This window comes from Geotrypetes seraphini, chromosome 5 (genome assembly GCF_902459505.1).
Source record: "Geotrypetes seraphini chromosome 5, aGeoSer1.1, whole genome shotgun sequence".
In the NCBI taxonomy this organism is placed as follows: domain Eukaryota; kingdom Metazoa; phylum Chordata; class Amphibia; order Gymnophiona; family Dermophiidae; genus Geotrypetes; species Geotrypetes seraphini.
In genome coordinates, this window is record NC_047088.1 from 157,572,165 (window position 1) to 157,598,301 (window position 26,137).

At 41.9% G+C, this 26,137-nt stretch overlaps 1 protein-coding gene across 7 annotated transcripts in view; it reads left to right on the forward strand.

Moving 5' to 3' along the window:
• Window positions 1-26,137, forward strand: part of ARMC8 (armadillo repeat containing 8) — a 274,168-nt gene that overhangs the window by 205,999 nt on the left and 42,032 nt on the right. For 5 of the 7 annotated variants that reach the window (XM_033944179.1, XM_033944176.1, XM_033944182.1 and 2 more), the window contains one exon: window positions 7,738-7,833. The exons of 1 other annotated variant lie outside the window; for it this stretch is intronic. In XM_033944179.1, coding sequence (XP_033800070.1) covers window positions 7,738-7,833 — 96 coding nt within the window. Of the gene's footprint in view, window positions 1-7,737; window positions 7,834-9,044; window positions 10,902-26,137 lie in introns of those variants that run through there. One more of the 7 variants, XM_033944181.1, reaches the window with a different exon arrangement.

Genomic DNA, 26,137 nt, shown 5'->3' on the forward strand with positions numbered 1-26,137 from the left:
GTGTATTCCATAGACAGCATGATAGAAGTTCTTATATTGACCACCTCCCCAAGGAGATGTATCCTAGTCAAACTAAAAAAAAAAAAAAAAAAAGAAATGAGGTGGCCCCCCATTACTGTAGCAAATGGAACATAGCATGTAAGCATGGTGAAACAACTCTCAAGTTTCTGCTTTTGAAGCAATCGATGCATTTGTCAAATGCCTTAGGTTCTCATGTAACAATTTTACTCCTGGGGAAATTCTGTGTAACTGTACTTATTGTACATAATTTTGCGATGCTGCTTGCCGTAAGGTCTCTCTGCCTCCCCCTCCCTCCTGCAGAGATCAAGTGACAGGAGGAGGAGGACACGAACTACTGCACATTGGGCAATTTTCTCCTCTGCTGGCATAGACCTGACTGTTTATGAGAACCACGGGAACCCTTTCGATCACATAAATAGTTGATTCTAAGCTGGCAGAGGAGGAAGAAGTGACCCGATGTGCAGACATTCAAATACTTGAATGGTATTAATGTAGAACAAAATCTATTCTGGAGAAAGGAAAATGGTAAAACCAGAGGGCATAATTTGAGGTTGAGGGGTGGTAGATTCAAGAGTAATGTTAGGGAATTCTTCTTTACGGAGAGGGTGGTTGATCTGTGGAATGCCCTCCTGAGGGAGGTGGTAGAGAAAAAAATGGTGACAGAGTTCAAACGAGCGTGGGATGAACACAGAGGATCTCTAATCAGAAAATAATGGGTATATATTGAAAGAACTAGGGTCGGTATTGGTCAGTCAAGTATGGTATGTGTCCTGTATGTGGACATTCAGTTGGAGGATGGGCTGGGGAGGGCTTTGATGGAAACTCCAGTACATAGAACCTATGCACACCACCGGGCAGGGTTCTGGGTCTCTGGCCCAGAAATATCTAAGAAAAATGACAATTTTAATTAAATGATTGATTTTTATGGAGCATGTAGGGATGGGCAGACTGGATGGACCATTCAGGTCTTTATCTGCCATCATTTACTATGTTACTACGACCCTTGAGCCCCGAGATCATCCTGGTGGACGTCCGCTGAACCGATTCAATTCTGCGCACATCTTTACTGTAATGTGGCCTCCAGAATTGCACACAGTACTCCAGATGAGGTCTCACCATGGCCCTGTACAACGGCATTATGACTTCAGGCTTTCGGCTGACGAAACTTCTATTGATACAACCCAATATCTGCCTTGCCTTAGCTGAAGCCTTCTCCACTTGATTGGCAGTTTTCATGTCTGCACTGATGATTACTCCTAAATCTCGTTCTGCTGAAGTCCTAGTTAAAGTTTCTCCGTTCCTTGATAGAACACTGTCTTTCCAAGCTGGCAAATGGAACAAATGTCTATCCACCCTCATTCCTAACACACCCTCCTACCAAGCCTTCAGGAAATCAATCAAAATCTACCTCTTTGATAAATTTCTCTGACTCCTCCCTGCCTTGATATTCTCTGATATACTTATTGCTTATCTGACTACTCTACCAATGTAATTGACAATATTCTCTGTCTGTGTACAATATTCGCTGTCTATGTACAGTCTCTTCCTCTGTAAACCGCTCTGAACTGCTTCTGGTATTGCGGTATACAAAAACAAAGTTATTATTATTATTATTATTTCCCCGAAAATAAGAACTATCCCGAAAATAAGCCCTAGCATAATTTTTGATGATTCTCCTAATATAAGCCCTACCCCTGTAGGTAGATTTATGGGTATAACAAATGATTGCTACATAAACAAATCACGTGCATACTATTTGCTAGGGCAATCTATAAACACCTTCACAGGTTCTGTAATTTTCACCTACTTATACAAAGATAGAGACCAGGGCTTTATGAAAGAGTTTTATTATAGATATAAAAATATAATTCATAAGCCAGCAGCAAATAATAACTAATTATTGTTCACAAAATATCCGAATACATATATGAAACTCAGTACATAATTATCACAGAATACTTGCTAAGTAAATGAGTAAATATAACTAATTCTTACACACACTAGGTAATTCCTTATAATAATAAATTCCTGATTACCAGCAATCTATTACAGTTTATCACCAAGAGTAATTAACATCTCCTTTCCTGAAACCACTCAGAGATCTAACTAGCCCAGCTGATAGATTTATTTCCTAATCAGTTACCATTTCTAAAACGATTAACACCATGCTGATAACTTGAGAAATGTGTGTTGTACTAATTGTATTGTATTGCATTTTACTAATTGTATTCTGTAATTCGCTGACTGTACTGTGACATCCTCGCTATTTGTATTCTGTAATTCGCCGACTGTCCAGCTCTCTTCACTGGAAACCGCCTAGAAGTCGTAAAATTGTGGCGTTATAGAAAAAATAAAGTTGTTATTATTATTATTATAAGGAAAATATGATTCCTTTCTCACCATCCTTCAGGCCAAGCCTCCTTCGATCAGGGAGATGGAATTTGTCCGTTTTCCTCGGCATATGGGTTCTAGAATTTCTTCTGGTCAGCAAGAGTCCGTTATTTACTGAAGTGAGCTGTAAAGTCTGTCAGCAATAGTTCCTTATGTGAAATAAACCAGATCTGTATAAAGAGTACTGTTTCTTCACTCTCTGAAAGAGAGCTAATCACAAGAGGTAACTTATCAGGTCTTAGTTATTAGAAGGTGTGCTCAGAGAAGATATGCATGGGTCCGATCTTCCTGACATCCATGCATAAACTACTAATTAATTAGACACCTTCTCCTTAGTTTTCGTCAAATGACCTCTCAGGACCAATCCAGAAACAGAACTTGGATCAATAGCCTTTTTGTGTAACGTCTCATACAGGCCTTGAGAGATAGGCGCCTTCGTCAGATAAGAACAGCAAGGAAGCAATGCCTCCTCCAAATTCACACGAGCTGAGCATGTAGGCATAGTCAGATGTCCTTGACTGGAGAAACACATAGTTCTGGTGAACATACCCAGAATGCATCTGGCAGGCAGCAGGCAACAAAGATGATTTCTTCTTTTTCTCTTCTTGCATGGTTCATGCTGGAAAGATTTCTTGCAGACAATGGTTCATGCTGGAAAGATTGTTCAGGCTTTATGACGTCAGGGAGAGGCCTAACCTTCAGGTGTGAGGAAGGAACCACCTCTACACCCCCAAAATAAGCCCTAGTTAAGATCGACCCCCGAATGTCTCTGACACTCCCTGACTCCATCCTTGACACGGTGCTGCCTGATTTGCTGAAAAAAATCGGACTTTTCAATTCAGCAACCCCCACACCTGTTGCTTTAGGAGGCCTTGGAGAGGAGATATGTCAGTCTCATGGTGGGAGGGTTGGTGGGATTCTGCTGCACAGGGGGATAGGAGGGGGGATAGAAAGATGCTGCACAAAGGGATGGGTGAAATGGGAGGAAATATGCTGCCATGTTGGGGGGGAGGGGGGAGAAAGGAAAGAGAAAGAATTGGGTGGAGGAGAGGAAGGAAGAGATGATTGTTGTACATGAAAAAAATAAGACATCCCTGAAAGTAAGCCCTAGTGTGCATTTTTTTAACCCCAAATTAATATGACACTGTATTATTTTTGGGGAAACATGGTATGTTACTATTTAATACGATTTATATCCCACCCTCCCTAAGGAGCCCAGATCAAGTTTCAAGTTTTTATTAAAATTTGATTTGGTCACTTATCCAATTTCTAAGTGAGATACAAATTAAAAAATAATAGGAAAAACAGAAACATAACAAAATAAAAACAACGCCAATAACAGGATAATTAAAAGAATTTAAGTGAAACATTAAATAAATGGCATACTAAAAGTTGACAATTTTGACAGAAAAACATGATACAAAAAAGGAAGCTGGGTTGGAACTACAATGGTACCTCGGAATCCAAACGCCCCAGAACTCGAACAACTTGGAATCTGAACTTTTTTTTTATTTTTTTAGCAAATTTTGTCTTGGAATCCAAACGCTGCTTTGGAATCTGAACTTGTGAGAGAACCCAGAATACAGCAGAGTTGCTAGAACTGGCAGATTTCAGTACTGTACTTCCTTTCCGCGAAACTCCTCAGCAGCTTCTGATTGCCTGTACACATGGAGAAAAGCTGGCTGCTCTGATGTTTTGTGGGCGGCAAAAGAGAAATTAAAAGTGGCAGATGCTTTGCCCCCTCCAATCTCCTGTGTAAGCCATGCTACCGGAGAGGTGGGGAAGATAAAGTTTCGTGGGGGGTGGGGTGGAGAGGGAGACTGGATCTGCTGTGGCTGGGGCCCTCCCTGCAGCTGCCGATCGGGCTCCTCTAGCCCCTTCTTGCCATGCCTCCTCCTCCTGTCTCCAGAAACCCCCTCAGATGCCCCAGCGATATCTAACAACCCCCCTCCCCCGTTCTCCCTGTTTGTTTTGAAGCACTTCCAATGTCCGATCCTTATTTTTTGGGGCTGTACCTTCATTCCACCTTTCGGGATGAAAATGTATCAAATTGCTTGGAGGGGAGGGTTTCTTATTTTTCTTCCGTTTTCACATTGCAAGGTTTTCCTACTCTGTTTCATTTCTGCCCTTCCCCCGTCTGAGAGAGCAAAACACAACAACAAAAAAAGCTGCTCTAGAAACTTGTAGCTGTGTGGGGGATGGCTTGCATGAAAAAGTAGCAAAATCTCATGGCTAGACTGTAAAAATAAAATAAAAGATCACAGTGATTCTATTGTGCCGTCAATCTGAGTTTGTGGGACCAAGGAACGGATTATTCCAGTTTCTATTATTTTCAATAGGAAAAATTGTCTTGGAACTCAAACGTTTTGGAACTCGAACTGAGTTCGGGAACGGATTAAGTTTGGATTCCAAGGTACCACTGTACAAGTTATATAGGAAAGAAAGCCAAGGAAGGGGAACACTGCTACTTGTTTCTTTAGAGGAATTTTAAGAATGATAAGAGTGAAAAAAATCAAATATTGAAAGCTTCTTTGAATAGATGACTCTTAAGTAGGCCCTTGAAACGTTCAAGGTTGCTCTTCTCCCTTACAGTTGTGGGGCCACCACTGAAAAAATGTCATGCCTTTTTGTTCCTATTATTCGAAGGGAGAGAGACTGTAAGCAATTTACGGTCAGACGATCTAAGAATCTGGGATGGCTCATATGGAATAAGATATTTATCAATGAATTGATGCGATTTAGAATGTTATCGTTTTAAAAGTTATTAATGAAATTTTATAAGAGATTCTTTGATTGGTAATCAATGGGCATTCCGAAGCAAGCGGGTTACATGATCATATTTCCTAGTTTTTGTTATTAGTTTGATTGCAGCGTTTTGAATTATTTGAAGGGGTGTCAATTGTTTCTGAGTTATTCCTGTAAATAGGCTGTTGCAGTAGTCCAGTTTTGCAATGATTAATGAGTGAACCAATATGTTCAGAGATTTCAGTTCTAGGAATTTAGAGATTGACCAAATCATCCTGAGCTTGAAAAAACAAGATTTGATTTTAGAGCTTGTGCGATTGTGAAATGTCAATTTTTTATCAAATATAACCCCTAGAATTTTTATAGAGGCAACACAGTCTAGGGCACTGTTCTTCAACCGCTGTTCTGCAGACCGGTGCCGGTCCGCAGGAAATTTCTGCCGGTCCACGCAGGGCTGGCAAGATTAAAGTGACCATAGGTCCTGTTTTCAGACCTCCTGTCCCATTGTCCCCACACACAACTTCGAGACGCCGAAATGTCCCGTTTTCAGGGACAGCGTCCCGAAGCTGTGCTCGGGGACAACGGGACAGGCGATCATTTCTTGTCCCTACCTATCGTGCAAAAAAAAAATGCCTCCCTTCTTCCTTTCACCCGGTCTGCTATCTTACCGCCCTGCTGCTGCTACTGCTAAAGTCGACAGGAAGTCTTCTTTCCGACGTCAATTCTGACGTCGGAGAGGACATTCTGGGCCAGACAATCGCTGCCTGACTGACCCAGAACATCCTCTCCAACATCAGAATTGACGTCGGAAAGAAGACTTCGTGTCGGCTTTAGCAGTAGCAGCAGCAGGGCGGTAAGATAGCAGCGGACCGAGGAAAGGAAGGAGGGAGGCTTTTTTTTTTTTGCGCGGCAGGGAGAGAAGGAGGTAGGCAGGCAAGCAGGCTGGCTTTAGCCAGTGAAGTAGACAGGCAGGCTGGCTTCGGGGGTGGGGGTGGGACAAAGTCTGGAAGGCAGTGAGAGGAACATAGGAAGGAGGCACTGGGGGCACTAAAGACAGGAAGGGGCACTAAGGACATGGGAAGGAGGCACTGGGGGCACTAAAGACATGGGAAGGGGCACTAAGGACATGGGAAGGAGGCACTGGGGGCACTAAAGACATGGGAAGGGGCACTAAGGACTTAGGAAGGAGGCACTGGGGCACTAAAAACATGGGAAGGAAGCACTGGAGGCACTAAAGACAGGAAGGGGCACTAAGGATATGGGAAGGAGGCACTGGGGGCACTAAAGACATGGGAAAGAGGCACTGGGGGCACTAAGGACATAGGAAGGAAGAGGGAGGGAATAGAAAGGGACAATTCTTGGGCCTGAGTGCAGAAAGAAAGAAAGGATACACAGACAGAAGGAAACGCAACCAGAGACTCATGAAATCACCAGACAGAAAGTTAGGAAAAATGATTTTATTTTCAATTTAGTGATCAAAACGTGTCAGTTTTGAGAATTTATATCTGCTGTCTATATTTTGCACTATATTTGTCTATTTTTCTATAGTTACTGAGGTGACCAAGCTCGCGGAGATGGGGCAGAAATGGGGTTTTTAAATTTTAGTCCTAGTAGTTTGCTGGTCCACAAAATAATTCTTTTATTTCTGCCAGTCCACGGGTGTAAAAAGGTTGAAAAACACTGGTATAGGGGAGAATTATAAAGAAGAATTGGGGCATTTAGTGATATTCCCTCTTTCCAGGGGAAAAACAACAGTAACATACATAACAGCAATAAGAAGACTGATATTGAGCAGTACATTCCAGGTTCTTTAGCATCAGAAAGACCTGGCTATTCTCAAAAATCTGATACCTATTCCATCTCTGGCACTCTAAGCCCTCTAAAAACCCTTCATACTTGGACCTCTAACCTTTCATTGTTAGTTCTTTTCTATCCCATCTCCTGTAAACCGTGCAGAGCTCTACGAATGTGGAGATGATGTGGTATACAAACCTAAGGTTTAGTTTAGTTTAATTTAGAAATTTATTTATTTATTTTTTATAAACACAGTGAGCACTAGCCTGTTTAAAGAAGGTGGTAGGATGCTATTAAAGATAAGAGAGGATCCTGTTTAGTAGCAGAAAGACTATTAGCAGCACTTAGGGCTCCTTTTATAAAGCCGCGCTAGCGGGTTTAACGCGCGTGACTTTTCATCACGCGCTAACCCCCGCGCTGGCCGAAAAACTACCGCTTGCTCAAGAGGAGGTGGTAATGGCTAGCATAGCAGGCTTTGTAAAAGGAGCCCTTAGTGTAGTGGCTGATTAAAATATTGCCACATACATTTTTTTGTTTTCTTGAATAAACAAAGGTCTAATACATCTAATATTTGTACTTTTATAAAAATAGCCATGGATTCTTAGATACGCTGTCTCAAACTGAAATATAGTATTGCTTTCTATTGTGCAATCAGCATTTTCCAAACCCCATCATTCCTGGGCTGAGTAAATCTTTTCCATTCATATGGGAATAGTAGTGGTTTTGGTGGATTTCTGTGGACAAGCCTGGGCAGTAATTTTTATTCTTCTTGGATTGCTTTGGCAGCATATAGACCAAATAATGAGTACTCATGGAAAACAGATCATGCAAGCAGTGACGCTCATTCTAGAAGGAGAGCATAACATAGAAGTCAAAGAGCAGGTATATTTTCTTCTTCATATTTCTTGTATTTGGTGTAAAGGCTACACTACTGAAATGTACTGAAATTATCACAAATTTTTTCAGTGTGTGCTTTTCAGGCAGATTTCTAATTAAAGTATTGAATTAATTTTTGACATTAATACAGATGTGTGTGTATTAATATGGTCTGTGCAATAATTTCTAAACATATTTATGCATTTACATTATTTATGTACTTGTTTAAAAAATTTAAATTCAATCAGGTTGGGCAGACTGGATGGACCTTTCGGGTCTTTATCTGCCGTCATTTACTATGTTACTATGAACTCTTAAAGCTACTGCTTCACAATCTTCTTAAAGAGGCTCTCCTAAAGAATTGGGAAACTCCAATTTCTATGACTGTAGCTCCTAGAAAGTTAGATTCCCTCTAAAGAATCATCTCGTGTCCAGGGTTTGATAAACCACAACTCCAACATCAGTCATTGCTGGTAGAATCCACCCTCAAGAGTCTTCTAGTTCTAGAGTTTATGCTACGGCCCCTCCATGTCATGAAAGCAGAGCTATGGACAAGTTTGGCCGTTGCCTATACCAAATCTCTGTTATCCAACAGAGTGTTAAACTACAATTTCTTTATGTCCTTTTATTTCAGTTGGTTAAAAAGCTGGCAATCTTTGAACAATACGTTCTGACTACCCATCTTCCTGAGTTTCAACGTATCACTCATAGGCCTCCTTTTACGAAACTGCGATAGCAGTTTCTAGCGCAGGGAGCTGCGCTGAATGGCCCGCGCTGCTCTTGACGCTCATTGAGTTCCTATGAACATTGGGAGCAGTGCGGGCCATTCAACGCGGCTCCCCGCACTAGAAATTGCTATTGCAGTTTCGTAAAAGAGGGGGGATAGTCTTCTGCAAACTAGGAAATATATGGCTTGTACTGCTTTTGATGCATTCGAGCTTTCATCCAGAGCTTTTGCGAAGGCTATAGCTATGAGGAGACTTGTCTGGCTATAGGTATCCGACGTGGATATAAACCTTCAAGATTGCTTGACCAACATATACTATGTGTGGGAGAAGAGCTTTTTGGGGAAAATATTGAGACTGCCACACAGAAACTTACCTAGCATGAACAGAGTTAGAACACTTAACAAAACCAAGAAGTTTCATCTACTAAGCCTGCTCAGAAGTTGACTTCTTACACTTATAAGGGATGGTATCCTGCCTCTTCTTTTTCAGCTAAACCACCACCTCAGAAGATTCAGAGAAAGCAGAAATCTCAGAAAGAACAACCGTCAGCAACTCGGAAGCCAGTTCAGTTTTTTTGACCTGTTTCTAGGGAGCATAGTCGATATACCAAGTTTACAGCCTCTTCCTCTTTCCATTGGAGGACATCTTCAATCATTCTATCCATGATGGACTCTCATTACCAAGGACACATGGGTCCTAAAAGTCATAAAGGAGGGTTACTCTTCATTTCGAGTCCATTTCTTCAAACTACCCTCCAAGAGAGTCCTCCTTTACATCTCAGCAGACGTTCCTTCTTCTTCGGGAAACAGACCTTTACTCCAACTCAATGCCATAGATGAAGTTCCTTATACTCAGAAAAATCAGGGATTCTAATCCAAATACTTCCTAATTCCAAAGAAGATGGGATATCAGCGTCCAATTCTCGACCTCTGAAATCTCAACAAATATCTAGTCAGAAAAGTTCCGCATGCTATCCCTAATAATAATAATAACTTTATTTTTCTATACCGCCACAATCTGATGACTTCTCAGCGGTTTACATCAAAGAGAGTGGGACAGTCAGCGAAACACAAAATACAGATGGCAGATGTACAAGGTTTTTCTTGAGAATGATCAAAATAGAGTTATTACAGTGTTAAAAGATTAATACAATTTCTATTTAGGAAATAAATCTGTCGAATAATAGTTTTAATTTATTTCCGAAAAGCATCATAAGTCAATCTGGCTGCATTAATGCAATTACTAAACCAGGACTGCTGTTTACTTGCTTGAAACATGAAAGTCCTGTCCAAAAATGACTTATATCTACAACCGATGATCTTTGGATAGGCAAATACATCACGGCTTCTGGTATTCCTTGTGGGATTGTATAATATGAAGTGACTCTATATCCTCCTCTAGATCAAAACAAATGGCTATGCTGTCTAGACCAGTGGTCCCCAACCTTTTTGACACCATGGACCACTTTTATAGAAGCAGATTTTTCCAGAGACTGGTAAAGGGGGGGGGGGGGGGGGGAGATTTGGGGTAGGTTTGTAGGGCAGTTTTATACACAATATACATTCCATTTCTATTATTATTAAATTATAATATCATAATAAAAATTATACAACTTACCATAATGTAGAATCTGTGGGAGCCCTGAGCTTGTTTTCCTGCAACCAGACGATCCCATCTGGCGATGATGGAAGACAGTAACACGCGAAGTGTGTTGCTTATGTTTAGTCTACTCCGTAATCTCGTTATGGTTGCTGTCACTGCAGAAAACACTGCCTCACAAAGATAGGATGTTGGAAATGGAAGAAAATTTTTCAGTGCTTTTGTGGCAACCTCAGGATATTCTGCCTTGACTTTAACCCTTCTGTACACACCTGAAATCATTTTGACCCCAGCCTGACAAATTAGTTTAGTTGCTTACTTATAAATTGTAATTTTGATTTCAAATTCCAGGTACCTTTTCGATAGTAAGCATTTCCTGTCGTCTGTGATAAATACAGCTTTTGAATTTTTTTTGTTTTAACCTAATTTAACATGAGTATACTGATTATACATACCTAGGTCAAATTGACCCCATAGGTTTATGAGGTAACATTGTCAGTAGTGGTATACAGCACTGAAAAAGTCAAAATGTATCACCAAATCTCCAAAGTAATGCTCAACAAATGAGATAAGAGAAGTTGAAAACATGTGAAAATATTTTGTTAGGTTTGTTATTAAAGAAACACTGCTAACAGCCATTTTTTTTACATTTGTACAGTGAGTATGCTGAATAAAAGAAGAAACATTTTTGAAACATTAACAAACATCACTGGTTGTGCTGTAGGCCTAAATATGCATTTTATAAACATAAATGTTTCACTTGGAGTGCCATGACAGTGAGAATTTGCTAAATTATTAAGCTGAAGCAACTTTCAGTGCTTATAAGTGATGGGGTCAAAATGACCCCAGGTGTATAAAGTTGTCGATAATTTAATGTATGCATGAAATCACCTTTTGAACCACTAGTATCTACTCATCTCAAGTTCCTCACTTGTAAAGTGGTTTTCTTGATCGCTGTCACTTCTGCTCATCGAGTCAGCGAACTTCAAGAATTGGTTTTCGAGCCACTATATATAGTATTTCACCATGACTAGGTGGTTCTTCTCATTCATCCTAAATTCCTTCCAAATGTTGTCATGGAATTTCATCTGAATCAATCCATTGTGCTTCCAGTCTTCTTTCCAAAGCCTAATTCTCATCTGGGAGAAGCAACTCTTCATACATTGGACTGTAAGTGTACCTTGGTGTACTACCTTCAAAGGATTAAGCCATGCAGGTCTTCACCTCAACTGTTCATCTCCTTTGATCCCAACAAACTAGGCTGACCTGTCACCAAGAAAACTTTCCACATGGCTAACAGCTTGTATTTCCTTTTGCTATGCCCCAGTTGGGTTGCAGCTTGAGGGATATGTTATGGCATACAAAGTTCGAGCGATGGCAGCCTCAGTGGCTTTCTTACGATCCACTTCCATCGATTAAATTTGCAGAACAGCCACTTGGTCTTCAATCCACGCATTCACATCTCACTACTACTAGAATCCTATTCCAGACAAGATAGTCTTTGGCCAAGCAGTATTATAGAATTTATTTTCTCACATTCCTTCCACCTCCCCATGTTGGCTTCTTAGCTTACTTACGGAACTGAGGTACCGTGAGCCCTTGTCTGGCGGAAAGGCATGTGCGGTGTGGGCAGACTGAAAGTTTTTTTTTTAAAATTTGCTTTTTATTCAAATCATAATAATAACAAGTCAACATACTTGCAAAAGGATTGGAAATATATAAAAACAATAATATACTTGATTGATAAAGTAATACAAAAAAAGAAGATTAATTAATAAACTATTTAGTTCACAAGTTGGATCCAAGAACCAGGATAATAAACTCAAATCAAGAAATACATAATCTTACTATGACAGAGTAGGAGACATAGATAACCCCCAAACAGCCGATTCGTTACACTGTGGGTAATGCAGTTGGACCAATACTTATTCCCCCCCTTCCTTGGCCACAATAAATTCAACTAGTTGTTTTGGCTAAAAAAAAAAGAGAATTTTTATACCCTCAAATGAGATACAGCATTTCGCAGGAAATTTTATTACAAGTGCACCTAGGGCTAAAACCCTTCTTTTCTGTGTGTCCTTGGATAAGTCAGGAAACGAGCGAATTGTTGAGCCAAAAAAATTATCATTCATGTGTCTAAAATAGTTTCGAAGTATTAAATCCCTATCGAACTCTAGGGCAAATGTCACTATAAGGGTAGTCTACTCAGTTATAACTTCAAGCGAGTTCTCCAGAAAATTAGTCATATTTACATCACTCTTCTGTAATCCCACTTCTCCAGTAGGAGTAGATGAAATCTGTTTTTCCCACTCAAAGATATATACTGAGCTCTAAATATTAGCAGCAAACTCTCCTTTGGTATTAACAGGACCTCTTTCAAATATTTCCACATCATTACTATCGGAGCGATTACCGGAGATTTTGGGAAATTCAAGAGTCTTAAATTATTCCTCCTTTGTTTATTTTCCAAAAATTCCAATTTTCTCTGGATCTTTCCTTTATAATCTCCAATTCCATAGATTTTATTTGACTAATTTATTTATCATGACTGAAAGCTTTTAAGCTCTTAAAGTGCTGGTGCACTTTTCACTGTCCGTGCCGGGCTCCGTGGATAATGTCACCCACATGTGAGACTATCTGCCTACTGTCTCTGGATAACACATATTACGGTAAGTAACTGTGCTATAGATTACTGCCTGTCTTTGCCTTTCTGCCGTGCTTGCACTTGTTATGCTTCTTGAGATTGCAGGCAGTCTGAACCCACAGATCCTAAAATTGTTTTCAGCTCTGTTTCCTGTGACTCAAAGAGAAATCATAACTTCCTGTCTGTTAATGCCTCTTTGTTCAGCCATTTTTGGTTTTTTATTCTTCCTCACTATGCTCAGTCTAGTTTTAGACTCATACCAATGAGCCCTAAAATTTTTTTTAAAAGGCAGTTTTCTGTCCCTCTCTGAGAGATATGCTTGCACTCTTAGAAACATAGAAATAGAAACATAGAAATAGACGGCAGATAAGGGCCACGGCCCATCTAGTCTGCCCACACCAAAGACCCTCCCCTACCTTTCTCTGTGAATAGATCCCACGTGTCTGTCCCATTTGGCCTTAAAATCAGGCACGCTGCTGGCCTCAATAAACTGAAGTGGAAGACTATTCCAGCGATCAACCACCCTTTCAGTAAAAAATAATTTCCTGGTGTCCCCGTGCAGTTTCCCGCCCCTGATTTTCCACGGATGCCCCCTTGTTGCCACTGGACCCTTGAAAAAGAAGATATCTTCTTCCACCTCAATGCGGCCCGTGAGATACTTGAATGTCTCGATCATATCACCCCTCTCTCTGCATTCCTCGAGTGAGTATAGCTTTAATTTATCCAGCCGTTCCTCGTACGGGAGATCCTTGAGTCCCGAGACCATCCTGGTGGCCATTCTCTGGACCGACTCAAGTCTCCGCACATCTTTGCGGTAATACGGCCTCCAGAACTGTACACAGTACTCCAGGTGGGGCCTCACCATGGATCCATATAATGGCATAATGACTTCAGGCTTAAGGCTGACGAAACTCCTGCGTATGCAACCTATGATTTGCCTTGCCTTGGATGAAGCTTGCTCCACTTGATTGGCAGTCTTCATGTTCCCACTGACGATCACCCCTAAGTCTCGTTCCGCTTCAGTTCTTGTTAGGATCTCGCCATTAAGGTTGTAAGTCTTGCATGGATTTTGGTTGCCCAGGTACATGACTTTGCATTTTTTGGCATTGAAGCTGAGTTGCCAGGACCTAGACCAGCGCTCCAGTAGTAGTAGGTCGTGCATCATGTTGTCGGGCATTGAATCTATGTCCGTTGTGCTTTTGCCCACTACATTGCCCAGTTTGGCGTCATCGGCGAATAATGTCATTTTACCTCGCAGCCCTTCCGCTAAGTCTCTTATAAAGATGTTGAAAAGGATCGGGCCCAAGACCGAGCCCTGCGGCACCCCACTGATCACCTCCGTCATTTCGGAGGGGGTGCCGTTCACCACCACCCTCTGAAGCCTACCTCCAAACCAGTTCCCAACCCATTTCGTCAATGTATCGCCCAATCCCATAGAACTCATCTTGCTCAGCAACCTGCGGTGTGGTACGCTATCGAATGCTTTGCTGAAGTTCAGGTATACGATGTCCAGGGACTCCCCAACATCCAGCTTCCTCGTCACCCAGTCAAAGAAGCTGATCAGGTTGGATTGGCAGGATCTCCCTTTAGTAAATCCATGTTGACGGGAATCCCGTAGATTCTCCTCAGTCAGGATCGTATCCAATTGGCATTGATTAGAGTTTCCATTAGTTTGCTCACTATTGATGTTAGACTCACCGGTCTGTAGTTTGCCATCTCCATCTTGGATCCTTTCTTGTGGAGTGGAATGACGTTAGCCGTCTTCCAGTCCAACGGGACGTTGCCCGTACTAAGGGATAGATTGAAGAGCGCGGATAGAGGTTCCGCCAAGACATCACACAACTCCCTGAGCACCCTGGGGTGTAGGTTATCAGGTCCCATTGCCTTGTTAACCTTAAGCTTGGACAGCTCGCAGTAGACACCGCTCGGTGTAAACTTGAAATTACTAAACGGGTCAACTGCGTCAACCCTTGTCTGTAGCTGAGGGCCGAGTCCTGGCGCCTCGCGGGTGAAGACTGAGCAGAAGTATTCATTTAGCAGTTGGGCTTTTTCCGAGTCCGTTTCTACAAAGTCTCCGTCTGGTTTCCTAAGACGTACTATCCCGCCTGAGTTCCTATTTCTATCACTGATATACCTGAAGAAGGATTTATCTCCTTTTTGGATGTTCTTCGCTAGAGACTCTTCCAAGCGGAATTTGGCCTCCCTAACTGCTGTTTTGACGGCTTTTGACTTGGCCAGATAGACTTCCCTAGAGTCCTGTTTCCCTGATTGTTTGTAAGAGATGAATGCTTTTTTCTTCTCCTTGATGAGGGCAGAAATCTCCGCAGAGAACCATTGAGGTTTATTGTTTCTTCGCCGTTTACTTACTGATTTAACATAGCGGATTGTTGCTTCCTGTATGGTGGCTTTCAAAGTCGACCACATTTCTTCCACGTTATCGATTCCTGCTTGGCTTTGTGGCGCCTGGTGAACAAAGTCTCTCATTTCTTTGAAGTTTGTGCCCTTGAATTTGAGGACCTTGGTCAGTGTAGTAGATTTAGTGGAACCTTTCCTGAGATTGAACCACACCATGTTGTGGTCACTGGAGGCCAATGTGTCGCCCACCGAGACCTCTGAGACACTTTCTCCATTGGTAAGTATCAGGTCCAGAATTGCCTGATCCCTGTTGGTTCCAACACCAATTGCCTGAGTCTTGCTCCCTTCATAGAATTTAATAGCCTCCTGCTGCTGCCGGAAGCAGAGGAAAGCGTGTCCCAATCCACATCAGGCATGTTGAAGTCACCTAACAATACTGTGTTCCCACGCAAGGTGATATTCTCTATATCTCCGATTAATTCCATATCTAGGTCATCCTCTTATGCTTACTCTATTTTTAACAAGGTTTTGACTTCAGAAAAGTATTTCTGAAGCTAGCACCTTTCTGACCTTGTCTCTGAATGGAGGAGAGAAAATAATGCTCTATTACTGCTTTCTTTAACATTCCTGCCGAGCTGCTGGTATAATTAATTAACTACAGACTATGGGAATCATGAGGCAAGGATAGATTTCTTTAGCTGCTTGTCAAAAAGTTTGTTTTATTGTTTCTTCTGCCTTTTCTGTTTCCCAAGCAGCTCCACTGTGTCAGACCCATAGATTGTATTGCAGTGGTACCATACATGAATGGAAATGAGCAAAAATTTGACTTATTCCAGTCCTAGTTTATATATATCTTGTATGCTATATGAACACAAATGCCCTATTTTGCCATGTTTTACTACTCATCCGAAAATGATTGTGTATTCACATACCCCTTCTTTTACAAAGTCGCACTAGCTACTGCTGTAATCGCTCCGACTTCCATAGGGAATTAATGAATGTTGGCGTATTTGTTAGCGCGGCTAGGGTTGCTATTCTATACTGATTTCGGGGCTTACCTATAGTAAAATGTCTACTTTTTGACACATAAATCTCTGGAGGAATAGTCAGGTGGTTACAGCAATAAGCTAAGAACCAGGGAAGCCAGGGTTCAAATTCTGCTGACATTTCTTGTGATCTTGGATAAGTCATATGTTAAACAGATTGCTGGATATTCAAGCCATAGAACTAGTTCTGGAAAAACACTCGGGCATGGGCAGATACTCAATATACTTTGCCGTCCCCAAGAAAGATTCCAGTGACTGGAGGCCCATTATGGATCTCAAACATGTCAATGTGGCTTTTAGGGTTCTATGTTTACAGATGGAGACAGTGAGATCTATCATTGCAACTGTCCATTCATGAGAGTTTCTGACTCTGACCCTGGATTTGATGGAGGCTTATCTCCACATTCCAATTTTCCTGGCACACAAAAAGTTCCTGAGATTTCACATGTTGGAGAATTTCTATCAATTCGCAGAGCTACCATTTGTGCTGGCAATGGCATCCTGGATGTTCACCAAGGTGATGGTGGTGGTAGCAGCTGGCTGGTTCTTCCTTATCTAGACGAAAGGCTCATCAGAGCCCTTCTTGAAAAGAGGAGGAAAGAGCAGTGGTGGAAGTAGTGCAAACTTTGCAGAGTCTGGGCTAGACTGTAAACTTTCAAAAGAGCCAATTACCGTGTTTCCCCATATATAGGCCATGGCCTATACATGGGTTTTACAAACCTGTGTATGGGGCACGGCCTGGTTATATGGGATGGTCTATATAAAAATTTGTAATCATCCTCCCCACCCCCAATACCTATTTTGGAGCCCCCTGGATGGCAGACAGCGAATCTCCATCGGTGCAGGGCAGCCACGATCTCTTCGGCATCCGGCCTGCCCCCGCACCACTTGCTGAGTGACTGACATCAGTTCTCACGAGTCCCATGAGAGCTGATGTCAGCCATTCAACAGGCAGTGCGAGGGCAGGCCGGATGCCATAAGAGATCGTGGCTGTCCTGACCACTGGAGATTCGCTGTCCACCGTACAGGGGGCTCCGAGAAAGGTACCGGGGGGGGGGGGGAGAGGAAGATTTTAAAAGGCAGGGGAGGTACCAGAAGATAAGCCATGGCTAATACCATGGGGCAGCTTATCTTCTGGTTTTTAAACATAGGTTGCCCTTTTCTGCGGCCTATGCAGAGGGACGGCCTATATGTGGGGAAATACAGTAGTCCCCACTCAGTCTTTGGAATATCTGGGAATTCTCTTCAACATGGGGAAAGGCTGAAGCTTTGGGGTCAAATTATGAACCTTTTCTCTGCCAGCGCCTATAGTGTGGCACTACCTACAGGTTCTGGGCTCTATGATGGCTGTCATAGAAATAGTGCCCTGGCAAAGGTGCATATGCATCTATTTCAGGATGCACTGTTGTCTTGTTGGTCTCCCCAAAGAGATTCCCTACAGGCCCCTCTACTCCGTATGGAGGCAGCCCACAGGCAGACCAGTCCCAAAGCCACCATTTCACGGTGGATTCAGACAGCGATGTCCTCCACCTACATTGTCTGCGGCAAACAACCACCGGTGGTGTTGAAAGCACATTCAACCAGAGAAGTAGCCTCCTCTTTGGTGGCATCGAGAGCGATACCTCCAGCAGAGATATGTAGATCTGCAACATGGTCTTTCCTATACACTTTCACTAAATTCTATAGGATGGCTGTTTCAGTGCACGATGATTCTGCTTTTGGATCCTTAGTACTGGAAGCAGGCTTATCTCTTCCACCCGGGACTTTGGGGACTACTTAATAGAGAATGGCACAGGGACAAATTTTTCCCTGTCCCCGCAGGAACTCAATTTCCCTGTTCTGTCCCTGCAAGTTTTGTCGCTGTCATTGTCCCTTCCCCATTCCTTTAAGCTCTGCCCTAACCACACAAGCCTCGAACACTTATGATTTTAAAGTGTTTGAGGCTTGTGCAGATGAGGACAGAGCTTTCAGGAATGGGGCAGGGACAGGAAAAGAACTCCGGGACGGGAAAATGAGTTCCTGCGGGGACATGGAAAAATATGTCCCCATGTCATTCTCTTAGGTATGTCCTTAAGGTTCAGCATACCATTCCTATTGCACTGAAAAAAGAGATTAGGTTCTTACCTTGATAATATCTTTTCCAGTAGAACCCACTGCCTGATAATTTCTGATACATCTCTCCATAGCTATGACTTCTCTGCCGGTCAGATTATGAGTTCAGAACAAGTGTGTAAATAGAATCTCAAGAGATAATTGAGCTCCACCAATATTCAAGCTGTTGCTTTTATTTTATGTTTTTTAATGTTCAGTAGTAATGTTCATTTGTACATTACAGTTTCATTATTGACTGTTAAACTTTTTATGAGCAGATCAGAACCTTGTATTCGGGGAGTTCCCCATACCCCTCCTTCTCCTATCTTTTACTTTTAATGTGGCCCTTTGGCTCAAATGAGCCCGGTATGCATAGGGGCCACAAATCCACCAACAATTAGCATAAGAAGGTAACAAGTAATTACTAACACCCAGGCAAAGTGTTGCCGGTCAGTAAAATAGGTAGAAACAGTAATATTTCCCAGTAAAAGAGGAATATTTGGACTATCAGAAGAAACATAATGGTAGTATGTACTTTTGCCAACATACCAGGTGGTCTTATCTGTCCTTTTAGAATTATAACAAAGAAACCCTCGCGTGGGTCTAACTAAAACCAGGGCTGGAGGTGTATTAGGGTTAAAACTAAGAACATGACTAGATAGTGCCTGAAGAAGAGAATATTAACCCATAGAGGAACAAGTTCCCTCATGACTAAACTGAGGTGAAATCAATATAGTGCGCGCCATAAGGTAAATAGATTAAAACACAAAAATCAGAAACATTCCATGCAACTGGTCAAAAAGGTAACCCTCCAGAATGATGAGGAAGCTGGGCACAAACCCAGCAATTGCTTACATTAGCATACTTAGCTACACGAAATTTCATTTGTTCATAGGAATTTCCCTGACCCACTAAAGATTGGGAAAGATCCCATTCTATAGAGGGGTGAGGGAAAAAAGAAAAGAAATGTAGAACACCAAATAAGTAACATGACTACAGTTAGCACCAGTTCAGTATAATAAAGATGATAAAACAATATCAAAAATAGAATAATAGCAAAATACACCACTATTCCAAAGTTGAATCAATATAGATTCTCCTGAGATGAACTATTAATAATGTCTCGAGTCCTTGATTTCACTACAAGAACAATAGATGTGCTCAGGAAATCAGGAATTAGCAATAGGTGCTGGTTTAATGTTTTTCACGTGTACCAACAGTGTATACCCTTTTAATTTCACTGCATAAGGGAACACCACTCCCATTTGAAAAGGTCCATAAAAGTATGGCTGAGTCCATATACTTCTTGTGTGTAACCTCTTATACACCCTCTGATCCTGGTAGAACCTGTAGATTGGAAGAGCTTAATTCACGCATTGGCTTGGAGTCCGTCGCGATTGGATTTCCGCTATAGCCGTCTGTAATGAATTGCAACAATTCTGCCTTCCATGGGATACACTGTATATCTGGATTTTCAGAAGGCGTTCGATAAGGTTCCACATGAGCGACTACTTCGGAAAATTGCAAACCATGGAATCGAAGGTGAAATACTCACGTGGATTAAAAACTGGCTGGAGCATAGGAAACAGAGATGGGGGTAAATGGACAATACTCAGACTGGAAGAGTGTCACCAGTGGGGTGCCGCAGGGCTCAGTGCTTGAACCCGTGCTCTTCAACAACTTTATAAACGATCTGGACATTGGAACGACGAGTGAGATGATTAATTTGCAGACGATAACAAAGTTATTCAGAGTAGTGAAGACACAGGGGAATTGCGAAGATCTGCAACGTGACATAATCAAGCTCGAGAAATGGGCATCAACATGGCAAATGAGGTTCAACGTGGATAAGTGTAAAGTGATACATGTCGGTAACAAAAATCTCATGCAGGAGTACAAGATGTCCGGGGCAGTACTTGGAGAGACCTCCCAGGAAAGACTTGTGATTTCTGATCAACAAGTCGATGAAGCTGTCCACACAGTGCGCGGCGGCGGTGAAAAGGGTGAACAGAATGCTAGGAATGATAAAGAAAAGGGATCACAAACAGATTGGAAAAGGTTGTTATGCCGCTGTACTGGGCCACGGTTCGCCCTCACCTGGAGTACTGTGTCCAGCACCAGTCGCCGTACATGAAGAAGGTCAAGGTACTACTCGAAAGGGTTCAGAGAAGAGTGACTAAAAAGGTTAAGGGGCTGGAGGAGTTAACGTACAGTGAGAGATTGGAGAAACTGGGCCTCTTCTCCCTTGAAAAGAGGAGACTGAGAGGGGCATGATTGAAACAGTCAAGATACTGAAGGGAATAGACTTAGTAGATAAAGACAGGTTGTTCACCCTCTCTAAGCTAGAGAGAATGAGAGGGCACTCTCTAAAGTTAAAAGGGGATAGATTCCATACAAACGTAAGGAAGTTCTTCACCCAGAGAATGGTAGAAAACTGGAATGCTCTTCCGGAGTCTGTTATAGGGGAAAACACCCTCCAGGGATTCAAGACAAAGTTGAACAAGTTCCTGCTAAACTGGAACGTAAGTAGGTGAGGCTGGACTCAGAGCACTGGTCTTTGACCTAAGGACTGCTACGTGAGCGGACTGCTGAGCACGATGGACCATTGGTCTGACCTAGCAGCAGCATTTCTTATGTTCTTATGTCATCTTGGTTTAACTGACAAGCGCCTTTTAGTTCATGAAAAATAGGGGACTGTCACCTAGTGACAGAGTCCCATCTGTGGTGCCAGTTGAACAGACTCTGCCTTTAGATGCACTGGAATAATGATAATTGTACAAATATTTCCAATCAAATATTGTTTATTAAAAATTAACAGAACAATCTTGTTTCAAAAGGCATTTGTACAATGGAGGCACATTACAGTTTGAAAGTGTAAATGCAGCTTCTCTGACTAGCGGTCTCAAAAAGTGTTCTGCTGCATTTATTTATATATACTTAATATATGATGACATTTTACTACCTGCATTAGTGTTTCTAACTTTACTCTGTGAAAAAGGAGAGGGCCCCCTGGAATGTGATCTCTGTAGTTAAGAAGAAAAGTCCATCTCTATAGCAACCAGATCAAAAGGCCAAACCTTGTCTGCCACAGGTCTCTGGAGTAATACCCCCTAGACCAGACTGGGCACACATTGAACAATGGAACTCTATAAAACTAAGCTACAGCACCTGGTTTATATCTTCTCTGGCCTTCCTCAGAGCTTATAAAGTAATTCTAATGCCCTGAGACAGTTCCTGCTCTTCTCCTGTTTCCAGTGACCACAGCACAGAACACGTTTTTCAGATCAATATTTTATCCCATCTTTGTCTTCCTGGTTTTGTATTCTGGTTTATCCAATTTTAGTTTTACATAGCCACTCATAAAACTTGCTCACCTGCTCTTGGATTAAGTCCTTATCTTCTCAATCACTCCCTAACTAGTAAAATCCACTCAAGAGCTCTTGCATTCTTTGGAACAAACTGAAAGGGGCAGCAGACTCCTGGGAGAAGGAGGATGTTTCAAAAGCTGTGATTAACATCTATCTGCAGTATGCTCGTAAGAATAGACAGAGTACCCTAAGGTTCAACATAACATACCATTCCTGCCTATTGGAAAAGATAATATCAAGGTAAGAATCTAATCTCTTTTTCCTAAAAGTAATGAAAATGTCTGTTATTTCTATAAAACTTTGCTTTTGTCACCAGGATAACCAAATCTTGCAATTTACCTATTTAAAATTTGAAAATGCCGATTTTACATCTTTTCATGCTTATAAAATCATAATAAGCAACATATGAATCACAATTAATATGTATTCTTATTGAAGTTATTCAAAGATGACTACAGAAGATTTAGAAGTTGTTTCTCGAGAATTGTGATTATACTGTAAGTTACTTTCACAAATCAGCCCCCAGATGTAGTGTCCCATCATGTTCTCATTATATTGTCCTTGGTAGCAGCAATCAAAGTCCAGTATATCCTGGTGGAAATGTTCACTTTGCTCTTCTGAGTATGCTCCCATGTTCTCCTTGAATGTCTCAAGATGAGCATCAAGGACATGGACTTTGAGAAACATCCTACAGCCCATTTTACTGTAATTCTTTACCAGATTCTCAACCAAGTCTACATAGTTTTTTGCCTTGTGATTGCCCAGAAAGCCCTGAACCACTGCTACAAAGCTGTTCCAAGCTGCTTTCTCCTTCCTAGTTAGCTTCCTGAGAAATTTCTTGCACTCCAGCATCTTTTTTATCTATGGTCCGATGAAGACACCAGCTTTAATCTTTGCCTCAGACAGATTAGGGAAGATGTCTTGAAGGTACTTGAAGACTGCCGACTCCTTATCTAGAGCTCTAATAAATTGTTTCATTAGGCCCAGTTGGATGTGCAGTAGTGGCATTAACACCTTCCGGGGGTCCACCAGTTGTTCCCATTTGACTTTGTTTCTTTCCACAGAGAACTCAATCCGCTGTGGCCAGTCCCACCTTGGTAGTGCTCTTTTGTGTCCCTTAACTATTGTTTTCTTTTATAAGAACATAAGAACTGCCATCTCCGGATCAAACCATCGGTCCATCAAGTCTGGCGATACGCACACGCGGAGGCCCAGCCAGATGTACACCTGGCGTAATTCTAGTCACCCATATCCCTCTATGCCTCTCGTAAGGAGATGTACATCTAGTTTACTTTTAAATCTAGGAACGGTGGATTCCACAATAACCTCCTCTGGGAGAGCATTCCAGGTGTCCACCACTCGTTGAGTGAAGCAGAAATTCCTGATATTTGTCCTGGACTTGTCCCCCCTTAGCTTCAGTCCATGTCCTCTTGTCCGTGTCACATTGGTCATTGTAAATAACTTTCTTTCCTGCTCTATTTTGTCGATTCCTTTCAGTATTTTGAAAGTCTCGATCATATCTCCTCTCAGTCTCCTCTTCTCAAGGGAGAACAATCCCAGTCTCTTCAGTCGTTCCTCGTATTCCAAGTTCTCCATACCTTTTATTAGCTTCGTTGCTCGTCTCTGCACCCTCTCCAGCAGTTTTATATCCTTTTTTAGATTGGGAGAACAATGTTGGACACAGTATTCCAAGTGTGGTCTGACCATTGCTCTATAAAGTGGCATTATAACTTTCTCCGATCTACTCATGAGTCCTTTTTTTATCATGCCTAACATTCTATTTACTTTCTTTGCCACCACCGCACATTGTGCCGACGGCTTCAGGGTCCTATCTATCAGTACACCCAGGTCCTTTTCCTGTTCGCTCTTATCCAGAGTTGCACCTGACATTCTATACTCGTGTTCCTTGTTCTTTCTACCTAAATGCATTACTTTGCACTTTTCCATATTAAAATTCATCTGCCATTTTTCCGCCCATTTCTCTAACTGACATAAGTCACTCTGGAGTTCCGCACTATCCTTCTGCATTCTGATTACCCAGCATAGCTTTATGTAGTCTGCAAACTTGATGATCTCACTGATTTTGTACACCACCTAGAAGGCTGATTAGGTGATATAAGAAATTTTAATTTTAATTAAACTTGACTTCTGTCCTAAAGGCAGAGATAGCAGGGAAACTTCGTAAAATTGCCTTGGAGACCCATTAGGAATGCCACCATTTTGAAGTCTTCGATGACCTTCCAGCCGCAGTGGCATACTTAATATATTTGAGACCTGGGGCCGATCATTTTTTTAACACGCCCGTCCTCTATATAAAAATTTTATTTTTAGTAATAATCCATGATAATCTTATCATTGGAATACCTTTTCATTATTTTATTTTTTAAATGACCTACTGCTTTCTTTCTTCCCCAGCCTATCATGTTACCCTTTAATGTTGCCTTTATCTAAAACCATTGTAGTTCTACCCCTTCTCCTCTTGTTTCTGTGTGCATGTCTTCAAAATTTGTCCTTGTCAGTATAATTATGACTTTTTGTTACCTCTTATTTTAATAAATGTAATTTGCTTTGAAATATTATTATATGCGTTTATATCAAATTTTGAATGAACTTGAAACAAGGGTGCACCTGGGAAAAGGCAGCATCTTTTTTTTTAAAATCTTTATTAATTTTCAAAAATAATACAAAGTGCCAAGAATTGTACATCCTCTATAATAAAACCCTAAGTACGCATGCGCACTTAGGGTTTTGTGATCCCTGTAGCATGCTGTGTCCTTCCGTGGCCGTGTTCTATTTACGGCACGCGGCGGCTTCAGGTGGCTGTCAGCGCGTGCAGGCCATGGCGGCTTGAGGTGACTGTCAGCATGTGCAGGCAGTTGAGCTACGGCGGTTTGAAGAGGAATGGCTAGAGGGTGTCGTGCGGGTCTCATGCAGGCAGTTGAGCTATGGCGGTGGCGGTTTGAACAGGAATGGCTGGAGGGTGTCGTGCGGCTGCTGAGAGGTGGACAGGAGGGCAGATGCGAACGGAACGGAAGCCAGATGCTGGACAAGGGATAGCAGGGAAGAGGTGCTGCTAGACAGGGGGGGAGGTAAAAGGAAGGGAGGCCTACTGCTGGACAGGGGGAGCAGGGAAGAGGTGCTGCTAGACAGGGGGGGAGGTAAAAGGAAGGAAGGCCTACTGCTGGACAGGGGGAGCAGGGAAGAGGTGGTGCTGGATAGGGGGGAGGTAAAAGGAAGGGGGAAGGCCTACTGCTGGACAGGGGGAGCAGGGAAGAGGTGCTGCTGGACACAGGGGAAGTAAAAGGAAGAGAGAAAGGCTACTGCTGGACAGGGGGAGCAGGCAAGGGGTGGTGGTGGACAGCCGAGGAAAGAGAGAGACAGAAAGACAGACAGAAAGCGGCCAAGGAGAGAGAAAGAAAGAAAAAAAGAAAGACACACACATCTATTCTAGCACCCGTTAATGGCTTAAAGACTAGTACATTAATAATCAACGTAAGCATTTAAATTCCATCAATAACAGTGCAGAAGAAAAATATCCCTTCCCTCCCAAACAACAATTTAATCAAGAAATAAGCCAAAAAGATTTCCCCCCTCCCCACCCACCACCATCCTGGATATGTATAGAAATACACAAAAATAAAATAAAAGACAACTATGTTGAAGTAATAAGAATGTCAACGGACCCCCAAACCAAATTTAAAAAATTGCTATGTCCCAATATATCAGCATTCATCTTTTCATATTTGTAACCTAAACATAGACTAGCTCAGCAAAAAGGGAAGTTAAGGCGGTCGCAACTTTTCCAATTGCGGGTTATCATTTGCATAGTAATCCCTGTCACAATTAGGAAAAGTCTGCATTTGTAGTGATCTATGGGAGGCTTAATATACAGCAATGTTCCACATATAACTGTCTCATACGTCAAAGGGATTGTTGATTCCAGTATGAGGTTAATTTGTCCCCCATATTGACTTCCAGAAGTTGAGAATCAAAGGACAGTAGAACAACAGTGTCCCAATGTCTAAATGAAAGTGCCAGCATCTATTAGATTTTGAACTGTCTAACCTGTGTAGGGGTCCAAAAAGACCTATGTAACAGAAAAAAACCATGTTTGGCAACATCTTAAACACTGTGGTGAGCACTAGAACATCAGTACGCCTAACATCAGTACACCCATTGCAAAACTAAACAAGCCAGATTAATACAGATCAATCCTGCACAGTCAATGCTAACAGAAAACCGTGCCCTTTTCATATACATAGTCCACAGATACATTGTCATCCAGTATAGAATAAGTAATCACAAACTAATAATAGAAATAGTAGACAAAAATTAAACTGAACGGCTAAGAAGCCAGACTCTGCATACAATGCAACACTACTGAAACAATGGCATATGTGCCCTAATACTGTGCAAAATATAAAGATAGCAAATGTAAATTTGAAAAAAGAAACTGGCAAATAACAAATCATCACTTTA